Below are 22,043 nucleotides of genomic sequence, written 5' to 3'. Positions count from 1 at the left end.
CACATAGTAGGCATGCACATGAAAAGAAAAGAACTCAGAAATAGCTCCAACTATTTAGAGTCAACTGGGTTTCAGACAAATCTCCAGAACTGACATCAGAGAAAACAGTTTCCTCAACAGAGGTCCAGGCAGACTGGATATTTACACAGAGGTGAGTCAAAGCAGACCACTTCCTTCAACGTCTCCAAAAGTCAGCTTGAAGCAGACTGAGGGTTACAGGTAACCCAGAAACCTAGAGTTGCTGGAAGACAGATATACTCATACACCATGTCTGGGAAGAGTTTAGAAATGACTTGTTATTTATTTATTGTTATTGAAAATTTAAAATTTTTATTTATTTTTACTTTTATTTTACATATCAACTCCAGTTCCCTCCCTCCGTCCCTACCTCTTTCGCTCTCTCCCCCCCTCACATGCACCCAAACCACCGTCCCCTCCCATCCCCCTACCCACTCCACATGTAGGGTGATGCCATCCAGGAGGGGTCATCTAAATCTGTCAATTCATTTGAAGTAGGGACTAGGACTTCTCTCCTGTCTTAAGGCAGTATCCCTCCATGGGAGATGTGCCCACAAGGTCCTTTTGTGCACAAGGATTACATCCTGGTTCCACTGTCTGAGGTCCCTTAGACTGCTCAGGCCTTCTAGCTGAGACCCATGTTCAGGGGGTCTGAGTCAGTCCCATGCTGGATTCCCAGCTATCAGTCTGGGGGCCCCTTAGCTCCTCCTTGTTCAGGTCAGCTGTCTCTATATGTTTCTACAGCCTGGTCTTGTCTTCCCTCTCTGAATCTGGATTCTAGTTTGGCTCAATGTTTAGTTGTGCGTGTTTGTTTCTGTTTCCAACAGGTACTGGATGAGGGTTCCATGATGGTGGATAAATTAGTCGTTGATCTCATTATTGGGAAGGGCATTTACTGCCTTTCTACTGTTGTTCACATTGTTAGTTGGATTCAGTCTTGTAGGTCTCTGGACATTTCTTTAGGTTCAGTTTTCTCTTCAAACCTATAATGGCTCCCTCTTTATGTTCTCTCTCTCTCTCCCTCCCTCTCTCTCTTCTCTCTTTTCTCAAGGCCAGACCCATCTGCCCACATAGCAGGATATGTCTCTGTAGGAAAAGGGTAGGTTCTCCACAACCCCCTAGAAGTAAGGCCAAGTCCTAAAGCAGAGCTGTGTCCTCACTCAAGACACACTGGCCTGTCCAGTGCTATCGCCTTGCCTGCAAGAACGACACTCAACAACAGGATTCTTCTGCCGCTATGTTTATTGCGCGGCTCATTACAGCAAGTTGAGGGAAGACCCCGAGGAGGAAAAAGGGCTCTGCTTATATATGCTCAGAGGAGTCATGTCCGTTACTGACTGTTGCAGCCCACAACGCTCGGAACGGTCACCCCATGATGTGGATCGCGCATCCGCGCCTTGCTAGCTTATGGACAGGAAACTGGCGGCATCTTCGGGAATGGCACCGGTGGCTCTCTACACTGGCCAAAGTTGCTTCTGTTGTAACAGAGGGCATCCCCATCCTGGAGCCCAGCAGCTTTCTACGGCCTGAGCTTAGGCTGGGACCCTTGGACCAAGCTCTTCAGCTTCAAGTTCAACATGACATATTAAGACAAGAAAATTATCTTTTTGTTATAAAAATGACTCCCACCTCTCGTGGCCAGAGCCTTACAACATTGTAGTCTGTCACTCTGGCTCCCCCATGAGCTACTGGTTGTTGCATCCTTGCGAGGCTGAGGAGCCGCCTGCTTGCTTTTTCCTCCGCTTGTTGAGGAGCCGGTTGTTAGAGGTCTTCAAGTCCTTGATCTTCACCTGGTCATAGTCTACCCGCATGGTGGCCAGGGCACTGGTCATTTCCTCCTTGACTTCATCCCAGTGGTCTTTATCTTCCTGTAGCACTCTGGCTGTGTGGAGTGGGGTCTGTGGGACCACCATTGATTGATTGATCCAAGAGTGGTTCATGAACTGCATGATGGTCAACCTTTCTGTAGGGTCTGTTTTCAGAAGCAGGCGGATTAGCTGCTTGGCATCCTCAGAGACATCTGACCACTCAGGCTTGGGGAAGCCATATTGGCCCAAGCGAATCCTTCTCTTCATGCTTGGAGAGATGGCCTGTCCAGTGTTGGAGTAGAAGGGTAGGAATCCACACAGAAGGATGTACATAATGACATCATGTCACATGACTTGTCATACTTCTCTGGACCCAGGACCTCAGGAGCCACATAATAGGGAGTATAACAGGGTGTCTGCAGCACATTTTGGGTGGTTTCCTTGGCAAAGCCAAAATCGGTGAGCTTAAGCACTGCATCTCTCTCCTTGGATGTATAGAGTAGGTTTTCAGGCTTGACATCTCTGTGGGCGATGTTCTGGCTGTGCAAGAACTGGATGGCAGTGCCAATATCCCGCATTATCTCTGCAGCCTCTCTCTCAGTGAAAGCCTGGTCACCACGTTCCTGGATCCTGCTGAACAGCTCACCACCTTCCATGCATTCCATGACGATGAGGAGGCCGTGCTTGCCATGATGCATGTTCTCATACACATCCAGGATTTTCACGATGTGGGGGCTGCCTGAGGCCTGCCAGTGGTGGTCCACCTCCTGCCGGGCCTTGGGGCTGTCATACAGGAGCTTCAAGGCACACTTCTGCCCAGTGCGCTGATGGTAGCACTCCAGCACCTTGCCGTTCACACCCAGGCCCAGCACCTGCTTGGATAACTGATAGTCATCAGTCACCGCGGACTTCTTGGGGTCTCGTTGCAGACCCCAAGGTGGGCCCTCCTAGTGCACCTGGCAGGGGCACAAGACTCCCCTTTTCCCCTGCTGCCTCGCCATCCATGGCTCCCACGGGGCGCTCGGAGGTAGCCCTAGCCCCAGCCTGGCGCGTTCAGAGGCACCTGGCAAAGGTGCACTTGGTAGCAATGCACTACACAGAAGCCATGTTGCAGGCCAGACGGGTAAGGAATAGTGATCGGGTATCTGGGAGCCGAGGGGCGCCCTGGGCCCGAGTCTATCTCGGCCCCCATGACCCCTAGCCTGTGTCTTTTTATAGGCGAGTTAAGACCATTAATGTTGAGGGTAAGGACCATTGATTGTTGATGCTTGTTTGTTTTAGATTTGTTGTTGGAAGTGGTCTTGTGGATATATTTGTTCTGCTTTACCCTTAGGTTCTGGTGAAGTGGGATTATCTGTTGCCCATGTCTTTGTGAGCATAGTTAACATACTTGGGTTGGAGTTTTCCTTCCATAAGTTTTTGTAGGGCTGGATTTGTAGATACGTATTGGGAAAATATGGCTTTGTCATTAAATACCTTGTTTTCTCCATCTCTAGTAATTGAGAGTTTTGCTGGGTATAGTAGCCTGGGCTGGCATCCTTGGACACTTAGTACTTGTAGAACATCTCATCCTTGGACACTTAGTACTTGTAGAACATCTATCCAGGACCTTCTGGCCTTGAGGGTTTCCATGGAGAAGTCAGGTGTAATTTTGATAGGTCTGCTTTTATATGTTATCCATCCTTTTTCCTTCGCTGCTCTTAATATTCTTTCTTTATTCTGTATGTTAGCTGTTTTGATTATTATGTGTCAAGGGGTCTTTTTTATTTGCTCCAGTCTATTTGGGGTTTGGTATGCTTCTTGTACTTTCATGGGCATGTCCTTCTTCAGATTTGGAAAGTTTTCCTCGATGATTTTGTTGAATATGTTTTCGGCACCTTTGAGCTGGGCTTCCTCACCTTCGTCTATGCCTATTATTCTTAGGTTTGGCCTTTTCATGGTGTCCCACATTTCCTGGATGTTTTGTGTTAAGGATTTGTTGGATTTGTGATTTTCTTTGGTCAATGAATCTATTTCCTCTAGTTTATGTTCCGTGCCTGAGATTCTCTCTTCCATCTCTTGTATTCTGTTGGTTATGCTTTTGTCAGTAGTTCCCGATCGTTTGCCCAGTTTTTCCATTTCCAGCATTCCTTCAGTTTGTGTTTTCTTTATTGTCTCTATTTCATTTTTCAAGAATTGAACCATTTCCTTCACCTTTTCAATTGTTTTTTCTAGGCTTTCTGTACTTTAAGAAATTTGTTCATTTTTTCCATTTTTTGTTTGTTTTTTTATGCCATTTCTTTAAGGTATTTTCTCACATTGTCTTTGAGGGCTTCTATCATTTTTATGTTAATTTTTAAGCCATTCTCTTCTGCTTAATCTGCTTTGGTGTGTTCAGGTCTAGTTGGTGTAGAGTCCCTAGATTTTGGTGGTGTTATGCTTGTGTTTCTACTGTTAGGTGTTTTCATGTATTGCTGTCTTCCCATTGCTTCTTCCAGTAGGTGTAGGTGGGATCTCTCTCTCTCTCTCTCTCTCTCTCTCTTTCTCTCTCTCTCTCTCTCTCTCTCTCTCTCTCTCTCTCTCTCTCTCTGGTACTCCCTAGGTGGGCTTAAGTGGATCATAGATTCAATGTTTTTAGATCTGGGTGGTCCAAGCTCTCTAGGAGGTCTCTCCTCAGGATGGGGCCAGGCGATGGGGGTCAAAGATCAGAAGGCTGGGGCTCAGGATGTTCTGTGTGTAGATAGGCAAATCAATCCTGGGCCTGGCACTCTCCAGCTAAGGCCTCTTTAGCAGAGGGGGTCATGGATTCAGCCTGCAGGAACTCAGAGTGGCCCCTCAGGGATAGGCATATCTCTGGGAGGGAATTGGAACTCCTGCAGAGATCAGCGGTGGGGGTCAGAGACCAGGCAGGTACGGATTACAGGTGGTCCTGAGTGGATAGGCAGGTCTGGTGTGTTCGGAGACACTCCTGGAAGTTCCCCGAATGTGGCAGGATTGTTGGCTCTACCTTCTGTCTCAGTGCTCCACCAGAGCAGTGGGACAGTGGGCAAGGTAAGGCACAGGGTAGGGGAAGGGCAGGCTCTTGGTGGGGGTGAGTGTGTATCAGAGCTCCAAGAGGGCTCTCTATGGGGACAGGACATAGGGGGAGCAAGATCCAGGACCAATCCAGGGAGTTCCCAGGGAAGGGTGAGTGTGTGTGGGGGGATGCCACCCGAAAGCCACCCGAATTGGTCCCAGACTTACCTCTAGCAGAGGCCTGGCGATGGGGGTCAAAGACGATGGGGCTCAGGATGTTTCTGTACTAATAGGCATAGGCAGATATAGCTGCCTGGCACTCTTCAGCTGAGGCCTCTTTAGCAGAGGCTTGGCGATGGTGGTTAAGGATCCAGCCCTCAGGAACTCAGAGTGTAGAAATGATTTTAAAAGCACAGGCAGCAAGAGGTTTGACAGCTGAGATTATATAAAACCAAGGCATTTCTTCTCAACAAGCAAATTCATCTACAGAGTGAAGCAGCAGCCAGAAGAACAGGAGAGAATTTTCTATTTATTCATAAAAGGTTTACATCCAGCACTTCAAAACCTTCCACTATCATAGTTATCACCATCATCAATGTCACCATTGTTACCATCATCCCCACCTTTTTCGTCTGCCTAAACAACGGACAGATGGCCTGCTTACTCATTTAACAAAAGGTATACAAAGACTATCAAATATATCATAAACGCTGACCCACACTAACCATGAGGAAAATGCAAATCAAACATGTTTATACACACCCTCATCCCAGTTAGAATAACTGCTATATGAAAGAAATGCTGGCAAGGACATATGAATGAGGACATCTCAGAACCTGGTAGTGAGAATGTAAATTAGCATAGTCATTGTGGGAAAAAGTACGGAGTTTTCTCAGACAAATAGAACAGACCTGCTCTTTGATTCAGCAACCTCACTGCCCTCAGTAAAATTAAAGGCAGCAAATCCACTTGTCAGTGAGACCTGTACTCCTGTGCAGCTTTCATCTGCCACACATCCACTGAACCTCTGTAGGTCACCCTCTTTGTGCACATTTTGTCAAAGATATTATGTGATAAAAATACATACTTTGATCCCATTGTCTGCTGCTTTTAAAAGAATGATATACCTAAGTCACACTAATTATTTCCTATTTAAAATATTGCTATGGTGGATTATCCCACCTTTGATTTGAACAGCATAGGCGGCATGCATCTTGGAAAACAAATAGACAATGCTAGGAAGCTCAAGCCCAAATCACACTGCTCTGCAGTCGTTTTGTTCAGCCTGTCTCTGCTGTTGGTGTTGATACAATAGACCCAAGCAACATCTGCCTCTACCGTTACCATGGAGATGCTGCCTTGTTTTTGGAATCTTTCTTCATCATGTTATGCATCCAACAGGTCTGTAAATGCTCTATGTTCTGATTTCTCATATCTAATAAAGAAGAATCACTGCAAAGTTAATCTCTGCCCTTTTCACCTTGCACTGTTTGCTGATAAACATATGATTTCTTACAAAGCTTTCTCTGTCCTTCCATCTAGAAGATACTACTTAGAATAAATGGAATAGTTAGTAAATAGTCCCATTCCAATTTCTCCAGCTGTGAGTTGTGACCTTAGATAACAGACTGGAAAGAGTCAGGAAAATTTTGTCAACAGAAAAGAGTTTCTGGACTTGCAATGGAAAAAAAATTTGATTCAAAAAGTAACAACAGAATCTACTTACAACATGATCTTTCTATCCATGTCTTCTCTTCTGCTCCTCCTTTACCTTCTTCTCTTCTCTCTTTTCTTTCTCAAGTTTGTGGGGGTATGGTTATGTATACATTTGCAATAGTAATTCTTGTTGTAATACAATGTGAGACTTGAGTTTCTTAGGGTCAGCAAGGCAGGTAAGATTTACATACTGAGCAATAAAGTAAAACTGCTAGGAAAAACTTTCAGCACCAGTTGCTTAGGGCTGTAAGTCTAAATTTAATTTGAACAAGAAACAAAACCTGGCACCTCCCAGTGCTACAGCCTCAGTTGTGGCACAGGCCATCAGGAAAGTTTACTTTGCCCTGAGGATGAGCAAATGGACTGATTACCGATGTCTTTATTTTCTTAGGGAAAACACAAGCATTAAATTTATGAGATAAAATATTGGGTAATAAACAGGGATGAGAAATTTGAGAATCTTTATTGCAGGGTTAGTTTAGGTTATTGTTTTTCTACCTTCCAGTGAGGTAAAACCAGGGCATGCTTATTTTTTTCTATCCATCTAGGCAGTTATGAATCAACAACTTTGGGCATGTGGTAATTCTATGTTCTTGGATATCGTGGTTTAATAAGGATCAGGATAAACAATTAGGCCAAACAGATGTTTATTCAGGGAGAAATAACTCACAACATAGACAGGTGAACACCAACAGGTTCCTGCTTCCAAGAATTCCTTTGGAAGTCCTCATGTCCCCTTGTGGCTTGCAAGAGAACACTCTCCATGCCTCCTCCAACTTAGTTCCCTAGATCACTTCCACCCCTGGCCCCACCCCCAATGGGTGTGGTCAGTGCCAGAGAAGGAAACAAAGTGAATATCCCACTACATTTGGATATCTGGGAATGTCTTGGATGGAATGCTTTTGCCAGGGCCCTAAACACTGACAAAATGCCTGTCAATACAAATAATGGCAGTAAGCCAGATCTTTGCAACTATGGAGAAGATGGGAACAAGGACCTGATAGCGGGGGACAGGTCTCACTCATAGCTAAGGAGTGTAATCAGTAAACTAGGACCTGTCAATGGACAACAGGTTTTACACATAGCTGGGGGGAGGGTGTGTGTAATCAGTAAACTCCAAATGCATGGGAGAAATTGTGCCCAGCAAGTAATCAGATAGTGTTGAACTGTGGCAAGTAAGCCCCAAGTTTGTTGCAGAAAGGAACACGTTACAGAAAGAATCTACAGCAAGAAACAGCTACTTTTATTGATAAGACTATATTCCAATACACCTTGTGTCCTGGTTTAATCTACCAGAAGAATTTTTAATTATTCTGGCCTGTCTCATGAAATGATGGCTGTATAATTAACTGTGTGGTCTTGTGGCTTGTAGCAGAATCAGCTTAGTCATCAAGAAATAGAAAAATGGGCAGATAAAATGGGGACTACATTATAAGAATTGGGGTTGTGGTAAGTAGCATGTCTGTGTTTCTAGCATTACTTCAAGGCCAGTCTGGCTAACACAATGAATTAATTTTAGGTCTTAAGACTGTATCTCAAAAAGTCAAAACAAACTGGGCCTGGTTGTGCAGGCCTGTCACCCTTCTCTTCAGGAGCCTGAGGCAGGAGCCTCCTGAGTTCAAGTTCTGTCTGAGTGATTTCGTGAAACTCTGTCACAAGAAGTGACAGAAAAGGGGATGGATACACAGATGTATGTTCAATTGTGTAGTCATATGCATATTGATGACTGACAGAGAAATCCACCAATCTGTACAACTAATAGACAATAGAGAGCTGGATTGATGGTAGAGTACCAAAGCTGCCTTGCCAGGGGATTTGAAAAGGGGATTGATGGAGTAGCAGGGAATGAGTAAAAACACACTGGTTTAGAATTGTGGAGAGCTAAAAACCATCAGATTCTACACTGACACATCATAACAAAAATTCACCAGCTATATATTAAAATATTTATTTCAATGAAAAATAAGGCCATATTTATCATTAAAATATTAAAGAGGGTTAATGATCAACTAGTCAACTAGTTACTTGTAAAGTTCTTTTGACTCATGTATGCATATATATATATATATATATATATATATATATATATATATATATATAAAGTTGGAAATACTACTTTCCCCTAAACACACTTTAAGTCAATTCTGGCATTACTGTGCCAACATTAGAACTGTTTATTTCTTAATGTTTCTTTTAGTTATATTAGTTATATTTAAGGGGGAGGATCACTACATCCCTTCACAAGTGTAATAGACTTTGCTCATACTTATCTTGTTACCTATTTCTCTATCATCTTCTTCTTGTTCCCTCCACCAGAACTCCTTTCTCTTCTTTGCCTAATTTCATGTTATTCTTCTCAAGCTGCAGACAAAGGAAATTGTGATGTCTTTGAGTCTGACTTATTTCATTTAACTTTACAATCTTCAGTTCCATCCATCTCCCTGCAAACAACATGAATTCATTCTTCTTGCTGGCTGAATAATACTCCACATTATATTTATTCGTTGTCAATGGTTTTGCAGCAATGTGGACCAAACCTAGGGCCTCTTTCATACTAAGCTATGTTTGTCCTAGAGGTATTTTAAAATCACCACCACAGCAGCACTCACACCTCCACTGTTTGATATATTATGTGTATTATTTGTACCCTGAGATTTCCATTCAGAAATTGTATGGGCTAGTTTTACATCAATGCCTCTGCCGCATTTTCTTAATTAGTGATTGAAGGGGGAGGCATAAGTTCATTCTGTGGGTGAGACACCTCTGGGCTGGTGGTTATGGGTTCTATAAGAAAGCATGCTGAGCAACATGGGAAGCAAGCCAGTAAGCAGTACTCCTCCATGGCTGTCTCAACTCCTGCCTTCCGGTTCCTGCCATGCTTGAGTTCCTGCCCTCACTGCTTTTAATGATGAGCTGTTACATGGAAATGGGAGTGAAATCAACCCCAAGTTGCTTTTGGTGATAATGTTTCATCACAGCAAGAGTAGTCCTAACTAATAAGAAATGTTTATCATTTTCTTCAATGGTGGATCCTCAATGGTCACAATGTAGTGGTCAGTGTCACTTCCTGGAAGGCTGTTGTCTTAGTTATTGTTCTGTTGCTGTGAAGAGATACCATGACCAAGTCAATTGCTTACAGCTTCAGAGTGTTAGTCCATGCTCATCATGGTGGGAGGCAGACAGGGATGACACTGGATCAGCAGCTGAGAGCTTTACATCTTTATCTATGGGCAGCAGCCAGAGAGAGGCAGGGAGGGAAAGAGACAGGGGACTCATGAACTTTTGAAACTTCAAAGCCTGCCCTCAGTGACACACTTCCTCCAACAAGAGCACATGCCTTAACCCTTTTCAACAGTTCTACTCCCAGGCAAGCAAGCATTCAAATATCTTAGCCTAAGGAGCCATGCTTATTCAAACCACCACGGCTATTAAAAGCCTTGTTGATGATGAACTCTAGTGTTTGCAGGGTTAATGAAAGAAAACAGCAGCGAACATGACAATGTTAAGTCATTTTACAATACTAATGATGAGTTTTCTAAAACCAAAGCTAGTATTAATTATAGGCTAGTACCATGCTAATGCTACCATAAGCAATAAGCAATAGTGTATGGCTTATAACAATGATGCTTAATGAGACACTTTGAAGGAACTCATACACAATAATTTATTTCTCATGAATTTTAGGGAAAATCACCTTATGTCCAGCTTATATTCAATCATGTGGGAGGGCATGCAATGCTTATTATCTTTCTCTTCTTGATGTTGGGTAAGTAGAAGAATGACAGAGAATATCCTTATCACCCAATGCGCATGCGCACGTGCACACACACACATACACACACACACACACACACACACACACACACACACACACAGACACACAAAGCAGTTAAGAAAAAGTTCTCAGGCAAATGACATAAAGAATATCCAGAATGCTTCTGAGTTGCACAAGCTTTCCTATGTGTAGGACTGAAAAGCTAGACTTAATTTACAGACCATACCAGCCTGGAGTGGTCATACTTTGCACCTACATCTCTTAATATGGGCCTAAGTAATATTCACTTTTTTTTAATGGAGGCATTGGGATGTTTTAAAAATCTTATATAAAAAAAGTGATGAAAGTCAGGTCTGACAGCAGCCTGGGCTACAGAGTCAGATCTATCTCAAGACAAAAGTGTGTGATATAGAAAAACAACAAATCCACACACAAAAGGAAGAACATCCTGTAATAGAATAAAAGTAGAGTAATGGTGAACCTGTATCTTCAGATTGACACAAGGGTGTAGGTGTGATTACCCGTTCATGGACCAGCCTGAGTTTTTCTTAGAGTGTTAAGAACACTTCAGATCTGTCCAGTGAGGGCACTTTTGCCTGCTCATCTTCCCTCCCTCCCTTCTTCTCTCCCTTCTTCTCTCCCTCCCTCCCTCCCTCCCTCCCTTTCTGGCTTCCTTTTACCTTCTCTCCCTCCTTCCAAATTTCTGTGTTTTCTAAGATAAGTATCCATGACACATAAAACCTGAGATATTGTTACTTTATATTTGTACCTTAATATTTTATCTAATATTTCACATTTTTGTTTATCATTTAAAATGTTGGCAAAACATCTTTAAATGTTAACTTTGAACTTTACAATTGCATTCTAGTAAATATGATCCCTTATTGAAATGCTTTGTGTCATTAATACCTAAAACTATGGGACTGTGCAGAATACAAGGCCTGAGTTTTGATCCTTGGTGTCTTACTGGGTCTGTTCTTCTATAAGCTTCCTAAGAAGTGAGTGATGGTCCAGTCATGTCATTCTATTGTGCAAGGGCTAAGCCCTTGTGCTGAGGTGAACTTCATTTTAGCATGAAGGTTTCAGAGTAAGGATGCTCAAGGACAATTGCCAGGTTCTGGAAAGACACTCTGACTTATTCTCAAGGCTGACATAGGAGAAAATGTGTGCATCCTCCTGACCCATTCCCTTGGAGTACTAAAGGTGTCTTCTGGAAATAGCCAGGTAGAACTCTGCTTTCCTGGTCTGTCTTGATAATGGAGACATATCTGCTTATGTCTAACCTTTGAATAGCAGGATTCTTTTTATTTGACTTCTCCCACCCCGCCCGATTTTAGTTGATACTGAATCATGAACATATCAAGTTTCTCCTTATAGTCAAATTGCCCATCCAGCTTTAGAATTCTACCTTATTTGTTTCAGCAAACACTAACCTGGCTGACTTTGTCCAAGCTCTTGCAGAATTCCATGTGTGTGCTGGAAAATGTCTCATAGTACTTCTCTAAAATGTTGTCTTTTGTGAAATATATCTTAAATACAGACACTGAAAACAATGATAGAAAAGCAGGCTAGTTCTCTCTACTCTGAAAGCACACAGGTATAGAAGTCTGTTTAGGTTGTTTACAGAGCTATCTTCAGAGCTGACATGCCAGACTATGTTTGCAGCAAAAGTTGGAGAAGAACTTTTCACTAGTTGCTTCGTAGAAAAGTAAGCCCTACATCATTCAGGTAGATAAGTCAGGAACATAGCAAAGATTCTGTGGGAAATATCTGAATACTATGTTAAGTCACAACAAATCATAAATGCCTTCCCAAGACACACACACACACACACACAAAACACTTACACACACACACACACACCGCTTACACACACATACACACTTAAACACACATACACATACACACTTGCACACTTAAACACACATACACACAAACACACATACACACTTATATTCTCTCTCTGTCTCTCTGTCTCTCTCTCTGTCTTGTTCTCTGATTGGAACACCTTGAAGCAGCTGCTGGTGTGGATGAAATAAGACAGGTAAGGTCTGTCTGTTGGTTTCACAGAGCAGCTGGGATGGTGGAAGGAGACATTTTGGCCATGATGCAGGGGTAAAAATCAGTTTCTCTTGTCAGCCTTTTATAGACAGCAATGGCAACAACATCAAATGTGCCCCTCTTGAACTCTATGAAAATAGCAAATGATGGAAGAGAATTAATGAAACTTGGACTTAGGACTAATAAGAAGCAGGCCAACCACCCATAACACAAAATTTAAGGTGGCCCTCACTATCCAGTGCCAATATTGCCTTTGTATAATGCTAAGAGATAGAATGTTACCTTAAGTGGTGTGCCTTGCTTTTCTATCTTTAGTTCCTGCTACCTTTCAAGGTTTGGTCAATATTATAAACCCATGACCAGATATGAATCAGGAGACAGGATTATCATAGAATGTATAGATTCCTCCCATATAATACACATGAGATGTATTTGATATGGAACTTAGCACAGAATATGTAAGAGCCCCAAATGTTTTGGTACTACTAGATGAATAGATGGTTTAAATGAATTTTCTCTAGATTCAAACTCACTACTATGAACAAAAGGCAAATATCTAACACAATAAAGCTGCATCTTCTACCTTTCTCTTCATACTTTTCCCTGGCTTTGGGACTTCTCTCCTAGGTTTCTTTTGCCATGTCATTGTCTTACTCACTAACTACAGAGGATCCTTCTCCAATCTGTGAGTAGAAGTCCTTTCTAAGTAAGATGTGTCTGTGTCTACTGCTCTTTATGTTTAGGGTCCCTCAAAGCTTGAAAGATTTCCTTCTGTTGCATTTGTTTTAGCATAATTATTTGCTCTAGCCACTTAGTATCCTGAATGGATGTCTCCATGGGCTGCTGTTTCAATATGAAGTGTCCTCTACAGGCTCAGGTGTTGGACAAGCAGGTGCTTGCTTTGGAAGGCACGGCCCCTTTGTGGAGGTGGAGCCTTGCTGAGGAAGTGGGACAGAGGGTTGGGCCTTGAGGTTTTAGAGCTTGGCCCTGATCCTGAGGGCAGAACCTTGTCTTCTCTGCTGCACCCTCAGCACCACACTGGGCTGCATGCTATTGAAGTGAATGCCAAAGAACACACTTCTTTCCTGACGCTACATACTGTAGGACCCTCGCCCCAGTAATGCGAGAAGCAGTAATATAGAAAAATGGTGCTGAGAAGTAGGCCATTGCCATCATCAACCTAACAACGTGGCTCCTGGGACATTCAAACTGGTTTGAAGGAGAAATATGGAAGCATTTGGAATTCGGGGCTTGAAAGACATTCAGGAAGCAGAGGTTAAGGAGCCATTCCAGCAGGACTGTGGGAGGCCATAGAGAATCGTGCACAGAGGCATCCTGGACTGCACTGGGAACTGGGCTACAATCCATTCATGTCACTGCCTAGCAACTATTCTGCTCACATCCTGAAAATATTAATGAGTCTGACAAAAGACTAATTTGGTTGGTGGAGGGCTTCTCCAGACAGATCAGCATCCAGTCTGTGTCAGGTTCCTGTGCACTGTTCTTCATGTCTACAGTGAAAGAAAGCAACAGATCAGCAGAGAGATGGGAAAACTTGATGGTATCCTATTGTGCTAAAGCATAAGCTTAAAAAGAACAAAAAACAAGAACAAAACAAAACAAAAAAACTCTGTTCTTCCCTTATGATGCTTCCTCAGTAGTTAAGTCACTGCAGGGACAAGAGTGACTGATGCAACATGTTTGTGGCTCACTGTACTGGAAGGTCTCATTCTGTCCCGGATTCTGACAGAGCAGTGTCCATGTTATCGCCAGCCCGAACATGGAACTCATTGCATCGTATTCCTCCCTTCCTTGTATACCACAGGGTGCCCCCACTATCTTACATTTATCTGTATCCATAGCTTAGAAACAAATTCAAATAAAACAACATGATTGAAAAAACAGTCTCAGAAATTTCATTGGTTTTGAAAAGTAAAACTGAGAATAGAAACCATAAAAAAAGTAATCTACTATTTACTGACTATTAGATATCTGGAATTCTTGACAAGACAGTTCTGAAAACAATCTTAAACGAATAAGGACCAAAACTACAGCTTCAGATGGAATATTCAATACAGCAAAATAAAAGGACTGAATGAATCAGCCAAAATGAGAGTTTCTTTAGTGTTGTGTCTTATAGGTGCTCAACATTAAAATGACACCTGCTGCTAACGGGGTGGACATGGAGATTCAGTATGGTGAAGATGAGTTTGTTTTCCCACACCACATAGCTTAGCAAAAACACAGGTGCTTTCATCCTGTAGCCAGAACCACAGACACCCTTCTGGGAAGTTATTTGCTAATGGAGATGTAATAGAAATCCTCTGGCGCCATCTTGTGGCAGTCACTTGTAATTGGTCGTGTCTTGAAACGATAGTCTGCTTGTAATTTGGAACATTTTACCCTACAAACCAGCTTATTTCTTCCAAACAGCTAACTTACAAGCATGAGCAAAGTATTCATGCACATATTGGTTATGTAAATTAAAATAAAATTGCGGTAATGGTGATTTACTCTGTATCCTTGTGTCCAAGATACTTTTTGTGTCACTCCCTTGCTGGATGGCAAAGCAGCGAACTCCAGCGGAAAGCAGCATAGGCTCACTCAGTTCAGAGCCCAAGGCCATGCAGGTGTAGGACGTAGTGGAATTTGGACTTGAATGCAAAATCTAAATCTAGACTGTTAGTAATTATTGCCCTTAAAAAAAACTATTATATTTCAAGCATTATGTTAAATGGATCGTGTTGTTATTTAATCATGCATTTAGTATTCATGCAACACAAAGTGACTACTGAATACATTATATAAATACAGACATACACAAGGATTATATAACCTGCCCAAAATAACTTATGTGGGGGAAAAAGCTTGAATTTGAAACTGGGAATGATTAATCGTAGTGCCCATACTGTCATTTATATAATGTTAATTCCATGTATTCACCCACTCTCCTAGTGACCCACTTTCTCCATCCAGGCTCTATCTTTCCATGAGTGTACCATATTATTAATTCATCAAGAGATCAATGCATTGATTAGGTGACAAATCCAGATCAACCACAAAGATCATTATTTGAGATAGTAGGGATTGTTTTCTATTCAAACAATGAAAGGAATGAGTTGAATTCACTAAGGTATGGAATTCTTGAAGACATAGGAGATGAATGAAATATGTGACTGTCTCAACGAACAGAAGCTGTCATATCCTTGATAATTTGAGATGATTGCAGTCTTTCCACAAGTCACCTCGCTGATGGCTGTACGATCAGTGCAACCACAACTGTTTGCAATTCTTTTACTGGCACCCCAGTGGACTAGCATGGCAGCACATGCACTCTAGTTCTAGATTTTGTGAATTCAGTTCATAGCTATCACTAGCTATGTGATCTAAAGTCATAGTTACCTCAGCCCTCTGCCATGAATTGGGAATAGTAGTAATGCATTCAATGCATAAAGAGAATTAATCTTGTTAGCACTGAAAATGAAAGGGATAAGCTAGTGCATGGTTTGGAGGAAGGACTGTATGAGCTTTAGTTGTTTTTCATTGTTGCATCTTCCTAAGATGTGGTGCTTTGACTTATTGACAAACTTGTAAGGACATCATACAAGTGTCTAATATTACCCACTTCCGAAATGCAAGAACTATGCTGGGGGAAGCCTGGAAATTTTCCTATAATGACGGCTAGCCCTTAGAGGGTTACTGAAACCAGCAAAACTCAGGATCAGAATAGAAGACACCCAATGTCACTACCCTGCCTGGGATGAAGGCTTGCTTCACATATTGCTTCAAGTTCTGTCTCTATAAGGCAGAAAGCCCAAGCTTTACTGTAGCTGCAAACACTGAGCATTTATTATAATATCTTTTGTTGCTTCCTGCCTTGTGTCTGGGAATGGTGAAATTCTGTAGAAATAAGATTATTTTTAATGTGTGATTTAGTGAGATTAAGCCTGGTAGAATTATGTATTTAGTATTATGTGATTATGTAATCAAATACTATGGACTTGAGGTTGTCATTAAAACATTCCTCATCATCTCTGGTTTATCCCAGCATTTCCATGGTAGTAAACTCACAGAAGAGTCGACAGAAGTTGGGTTATCTGTACTTTTTGTGCTAATGTCAAGTCAGATATACACATACAACCCTGGAGAATGTTCTATTGGTTGTCACTTCATGATCGAGAGATTTGTGATGGAGAAAATTCAGGGGGAAAATTCCAGAGTGATATTTTTATTGTATCTGACTTTCCCATGTCTAAAGCTTCATTCCTAGATTGTGGACTCCTCACTCATGGACTAGTCTGTCTTTGCATCTCTCCTGAATTCTCTCTCTTGAGATTTCTTTATTTCCCCTTTCCCTCAGTTCTTCCTCTCTGACTCTCTTTGCTTGTGCAGTTTTTCATATGGAGCTACACCTGCAGATTCTGGTGGATAGAGAAAGACTCCATTAGGGAGCTGTCTGGGTTCATACTTGGTTTTGTAGCTTCTGTGCGTTGGTGTCTCAGGTTTCCTTGCACAAGTGAAATATCTGATCTCCCAGTCATTTTTTATTCACTGCCTTGATGTCAGTCTACCATCAAACTTGGGGACTTAACTCTCTTTAGTAGGATGTTGGAATCTTCTTTGAACGGTTGGATTTTCCATTCCCTTACCAAAACTAATGCTGGATAAATACAGTCACAATGTTCCTCCACACAGTAAAGTGGATTCAAATGGGGTCCGTGGGTGTTCTGCTTCACATGCACAGACCCAGAAAGCAGCACCAAAAGGGAGCATGGGCAGGTTGGTGAAGGTTTGATGGTCTCTATGAACTGCTAGCCAGTGCTATATAAAAGTGTTCTCCTGTGCACTTGGACCACAAGGAAATGATGTATAAAGAGAGAGAACTAGATTTAGGGAAACTTCCACCATTTATCTCTGACTGAGACTATTGGTTTCTCCCTAACAGTCTGAACTATCCAGACTCAAACAATATTGCTGATAGATGGAGTCCATTTTACATAAGAAATTCTTTATTTTCCTATTGTCTCCACATATTATTTAAAACATAAATAAATTTCCAAGGAGGAGAACATGCTTAGTCTTTTGAGTAAAGAAGTTAATAGAGTTATCTCTCTGAACTGCTCTGCAAAGGTCAAGGATCTGAAACTTCATTACATGCTTTTTGCTTTGGTCAGTCCTTATTCCTTCTGTTAGAAAGAAGAACAAATGCTTTCTCCCTTAGTGAATTTATTTCTGTATGACCTTTTTAGCTTCACAGAGTGACTAGTGTGAGGCTTGCTCCTATCCAGGTTTCTTAAATTAATTAAATAATCAATTATTTTGTTGGCATCTATTTTGTTGGGGGGTCTATAAAAGCTGTTAACTGCTTAGCAAAGGGACTGGCCAAATCTCACCTTTCCAACTTGCCACTTGGTATCTGAACTATACCATACCCTTCCATAAACTGGTGATTTGGCCCCATACATGCCGCCTGAAGAGTGTTATTACCATTCAAGCAAAAGGTCTGAGTCCGGGTCTCCTTAAAGTATCCCATCAGATACCTTCACAGACCCAGAAAGCTGTTTTCCTTTTTCTTAGCATGCTATTTATTCCATCTGCCCATGCTCTAATCTAATCCTGTGGAACTAATGTATTTAGAGAAGATAGCATAGTGCTCAGGAGTGGCCAGTGTTGGAGAAGAATTTGGAGGGGTCGTGTAGGGTTGAGACAGGAGCAGCCAAGTTTATGCTGGTTGGGTCTGGAGATAGATGTTTATATTTCCTCAGTTATTTACCTGGTAACTCTGCACTACACTAATGCTTACCATACTTACCCTGCATCCCATTGGTTCTGAGTTCTTCCCATGAGTGAGCTCAGTCCTGTTACTCACAAAAACAGAGAAAGACCCACGAGGACAAGAAAGCTCAGATGCATAATATTGGGCATGAATGCCTCAATAAGCAACCTAGGACTTTTAAAATTACAAATCAGACGCTGTGGCCACTCTTTATTGTTTTCCTTTGTGCCTCTGTGGAACTATGGAACAGCTCAACCCAAAAGTGATCCCACACTCAGCCAGTCATGATGCTGGTTGAATGCAACCACAGCCACAGCTCTAGATGCTCCAGATGTCCCGTTTCTCGGAGAGTTTTTTATAGCTTAACTTTCCTTTTGTGCCCATGTACTCCACAGCATGATCAGCCATGTTTGGTCAATAAACCAGGACATCTGTCTGTTTTAAATCAGAAATAAAAATATAGTATTATAAAAAAAGTTAATAATTCTGGATGGTAACTTTTCAAAACATAACTCCAGTATACCTTATATACTTCATTGTCACAAAAATGCTTTCTTTCCTATCTCTAAGAATATTACAAAAAAACCCTATTATTTCAGCAGTACTTTTGACAGTTCCTCTTAGAGCGAGAGACATTGGCATCATAAATTGCTTGTCATGCAAACATGAGAACCAATGGAGGTGGAAACAGACCAATCTCTGAGGCTTCCTGTGCAGCCAGCCTAACCGGTGAGCCCTTCTTCCCTGCAAGAGACTCTTCCCCAGTACAAGTTAGATAGCTCCCCTGTCCTCTACATCTGAGTGTATATGTGTGCTCTCCTCCACATAAGGACACGTACCCCTACAATTGCCTGTTTCATTTAATTCAAATAAAGCCTTGCCAACCTGCCGAAGAAAGTCATTGTTCCTACATGGCTGGCAGTCCAGTTGTAATTTTGAGCTCAGTTGGTGTTTAACTACAGAATTTTCTTTGGTTAGGTGAATGAAAATAGTAATGTATTTCAGAAATGAAGCTGTGAAGATACATCATGACTATAGCAACTCTTATAAAGAAAAATATTTAATTAGGTTGGCATTCATTTTCAGAGGTTTAGTACATTATCATCATGGTGTGACAAGGTGGTGTGCAGACAGATATAGTGTTATGCAGATAGACATGTGCTGGAGAAGGAGATGAGAGTCTTACATCTTGTCCTGCAGCAACAGGAAGTTGTCTGAAACACTGGACATGGCTTGAGCATATATGAGACTTCAAAGCCCACCCCCACAGCAACACAGTTCCTCCAACAATGCCACACCTACTCTTCAAAGCTATAACTCTTAATAGTGCCGCTCTCTATGAGGTTATAGGAGACAATTACATTCAAACTACCACATTCCACTCCTTGACACCCATAAGCTTGTTACAATATCATAAAGAAAAATGTATTTAGTTCAACTTCAAAAGTCCCCATAGTCTATTACAGTCTCAGCAATGTTTCAAATTCTAAAGATCAAAGTCTCTTCTCAAATTCATGGAATCTCTTAACTATAATCACCTATTTGGGGGGGGGGGATCACATAATTCCAACATAAAATGGCACAGGACAGTGAGGAAATACTGAACCAAAGCAAGACTGAACACCAGCTGGTAAATTCCAAATTCAGCATCTCCGTGTCTAATGTCAAAACACTCTTCAGATTACCAAACCCCACTCAGCTTTGTTGACTGCAACACACTTCTTTCTCTTGTGCTGGTTCCACTCCCTGTTAGCAGCTCTCTTCAGCAGGGATCCCATGACTCTGGTATCTCTAACATTTTGGGGTCTCCAAGCCAATACAGGCTTCACCTCCATACCTTCACAAAATGGCCTCTCTAGGTCTCCACTCAGGACACCTCTGACACATGCCTGGCCTCAGCAGGCTTTCCTTACTGCACTGGATAGGTAGGAATCTATGCCATTTCATTTGAAAGTGTTATTTTTGAAACCCAAGATGCCATGACTACAAAAATTTATTTTTCTAATAATGTGTACAGAGAGTGGATATTCATTCTAAATAGCTCTGCTGCGAAACACAATAAAGAAAATATTGAAAACATCTCAGTCATTCCCTTGGAATGTTTATGGTACTTATTCGCCATTTCTTCGCCTTCATTCTGTTTATCTCTTCTCTGTCCATTGAGACTCTGATTCCATTCTCTACATCTGTGACTCAGTCCTTTACAATCTGAACTGCCATGTTTTCACTGTTACTCTCTCTGTGAGGGATGAGGACATGGAGAGGAGACATCTGAGCTGGTGGCTCCTGAAAAGAGGAGTGATGATGTTTAGGAAAACCTTCAGAGCCTGGAGCTCCATTTTCACAGTGCTCTTAGCACAGAGGGCCTGTGGGGTTTGGATTGTTGCTGATGCTAGACTTGCTTGATGTTACCAAACATTTTAACCTATATAATCTCGTTGACTTCACTGATTATCTTATTTACTTGAGAGATAATAAAATGTCATACGATTAGATAGAAATTTTAAGAAAAGAAGGTGTATAACCATAAAGACTGTCACAGTGAGTAGGTTCCATATGTGGTGTCACCCCTTGAATCAGAGCATCTAACTCTTTACAAAGTGCTCACACAACAGAGGAAGGTGAATTGTCACGTGTCTTCCTTTTTTGTTTCTATTTTAATCCCATTTTCTCAAACTTAATTGGGTGGGGTTTTGTCTACATAAGATTAATCTGTTTTGTGCAATATCAATGAAGCTGAGTCTTGATTTTGAGTTACAGGGCTATGTAATTTTCAGTTTTTTTTTAAAGGAACTTTTTGTCTGTTTAGACTTTGTAAATCTTACATAATTAGCTATAGTCAATTGTCTTTTATTGGATTATACACACACACACACACACACACACACACACACACACACACATATATATATATATATATCTCACATATAACTTTCTTTTCATTTTTACCTGTTATTTTTATGCAGTAGGAATTTTGCCCACATGTATGTGTGTGTAGCATGTGTATGCTTGGTGACCATGGAAGTCAGAAAAGGGAATTGGATCTCCTGGAACTGGATCCCCTTGAGTGACAGCCATTTGAGACAGAAGGTGCCATGTGGGTGTTTGGAAGTAAACCTGGGCCCTCTAGAAGAGTAGCCAGTACTCTTAAGTGGTGAGCCACTTCTCCAGACCATAAGATTTTGTCATTATGTTTGTAACACACTGCCACATTTTTCTTCTGCCAAGGTATCTCTCTCTTTAGATAAGACTCATTTTCATTTAAATACTTTTATGGCATCTTTATTTTTGGTTTCTATATTTTTAACCTGCAGCCATGAGAAATATGCATGCCAGCATTGTTTCTTTTCTAATTTCTAATCAGGAACAGAAGGTGTTCTTGATTTTATCCTTAGTATTTGGAATTTATTAATGTTTATGCCAGTCTCCAGGACAAAGGAAGTTGCATTCCTTGTTGCAGCAGGGTTAATGGGTGATGCTTATGAAAGGAGCATCTGCGACTGGGCTGGACCTCTTGCTGTCTTTTTGATTCCTTTTAGTTTTTGCTTTCATCTTGTTGAGCTTATTTTGCTTTAATGTCTTGTTTGACACTCTCTGCATTTTCTGTATTCGTGTATTTGTGTATGCACCTATGTTGAGTGTATGTGTGTGTGTGTGTGCACATGGCTGCATGTACATGTGTGTACATGTGTCTATTCATGTATGCAGAGGTGCTAGCATGGAAACATGGGTCACATCTCCATAGTTTGGATCTTTTTTTTTAGCTAATATTTTTTTTTTAAATTTTAATTTTCAGCAAGCATGTTTTACATGTCAAACCCAGTTACCAAACCCGTCCCTCCTCCTCTGTTCCCCCCCCATCCCCATTACATCTAGGATAGCATATAAGTTAGTA

General features: G+C 41.6%; 1 protein-coding gene across 1 annotated transcript; it reads right to left on the bottom strand.

Annotated features, from left to right (window-relative positions):
• Positions 1 to 1,652: 1,652 nt before the first annotated feature.
• LOC127216370 (MAP kinase-activated protein kinase 3-like) lies at positions 1,653 to 2,831 on the bottom strand. Its single transcript, XM_051177029.1, is given in 3 exon segments — positions 1,653 to 2,167; positions 2,170 to 2,750; positions 2,752 to 2,831. Coding segments are annotated over 3 exon segments (1,125 nt in total). The 3' UTR covers positions 1,653 to 1,703.
• Positions 2,832 to 22,043: the final 19,212 nt, after the last annotated feature.

This window comes from Phodopus roborovskii, unplaced genomic scaffold, assembly GCF_943737965.1.
Source record: "Phodopus roborovskii unplaced genomic scaffold, PHOROB, whole genome shotgun sequence".
Lineage (NCBI taxonomy): Eukaryota > Metazoa > Chordata > Mammalia > Rodentia > Cricetidae > Phodopus > Phodopus roborovskii.
Note: the sequence above shows the minus strand (reverse complement) of the source record. Positions and strands in the feature narration are given on the sequence as shown.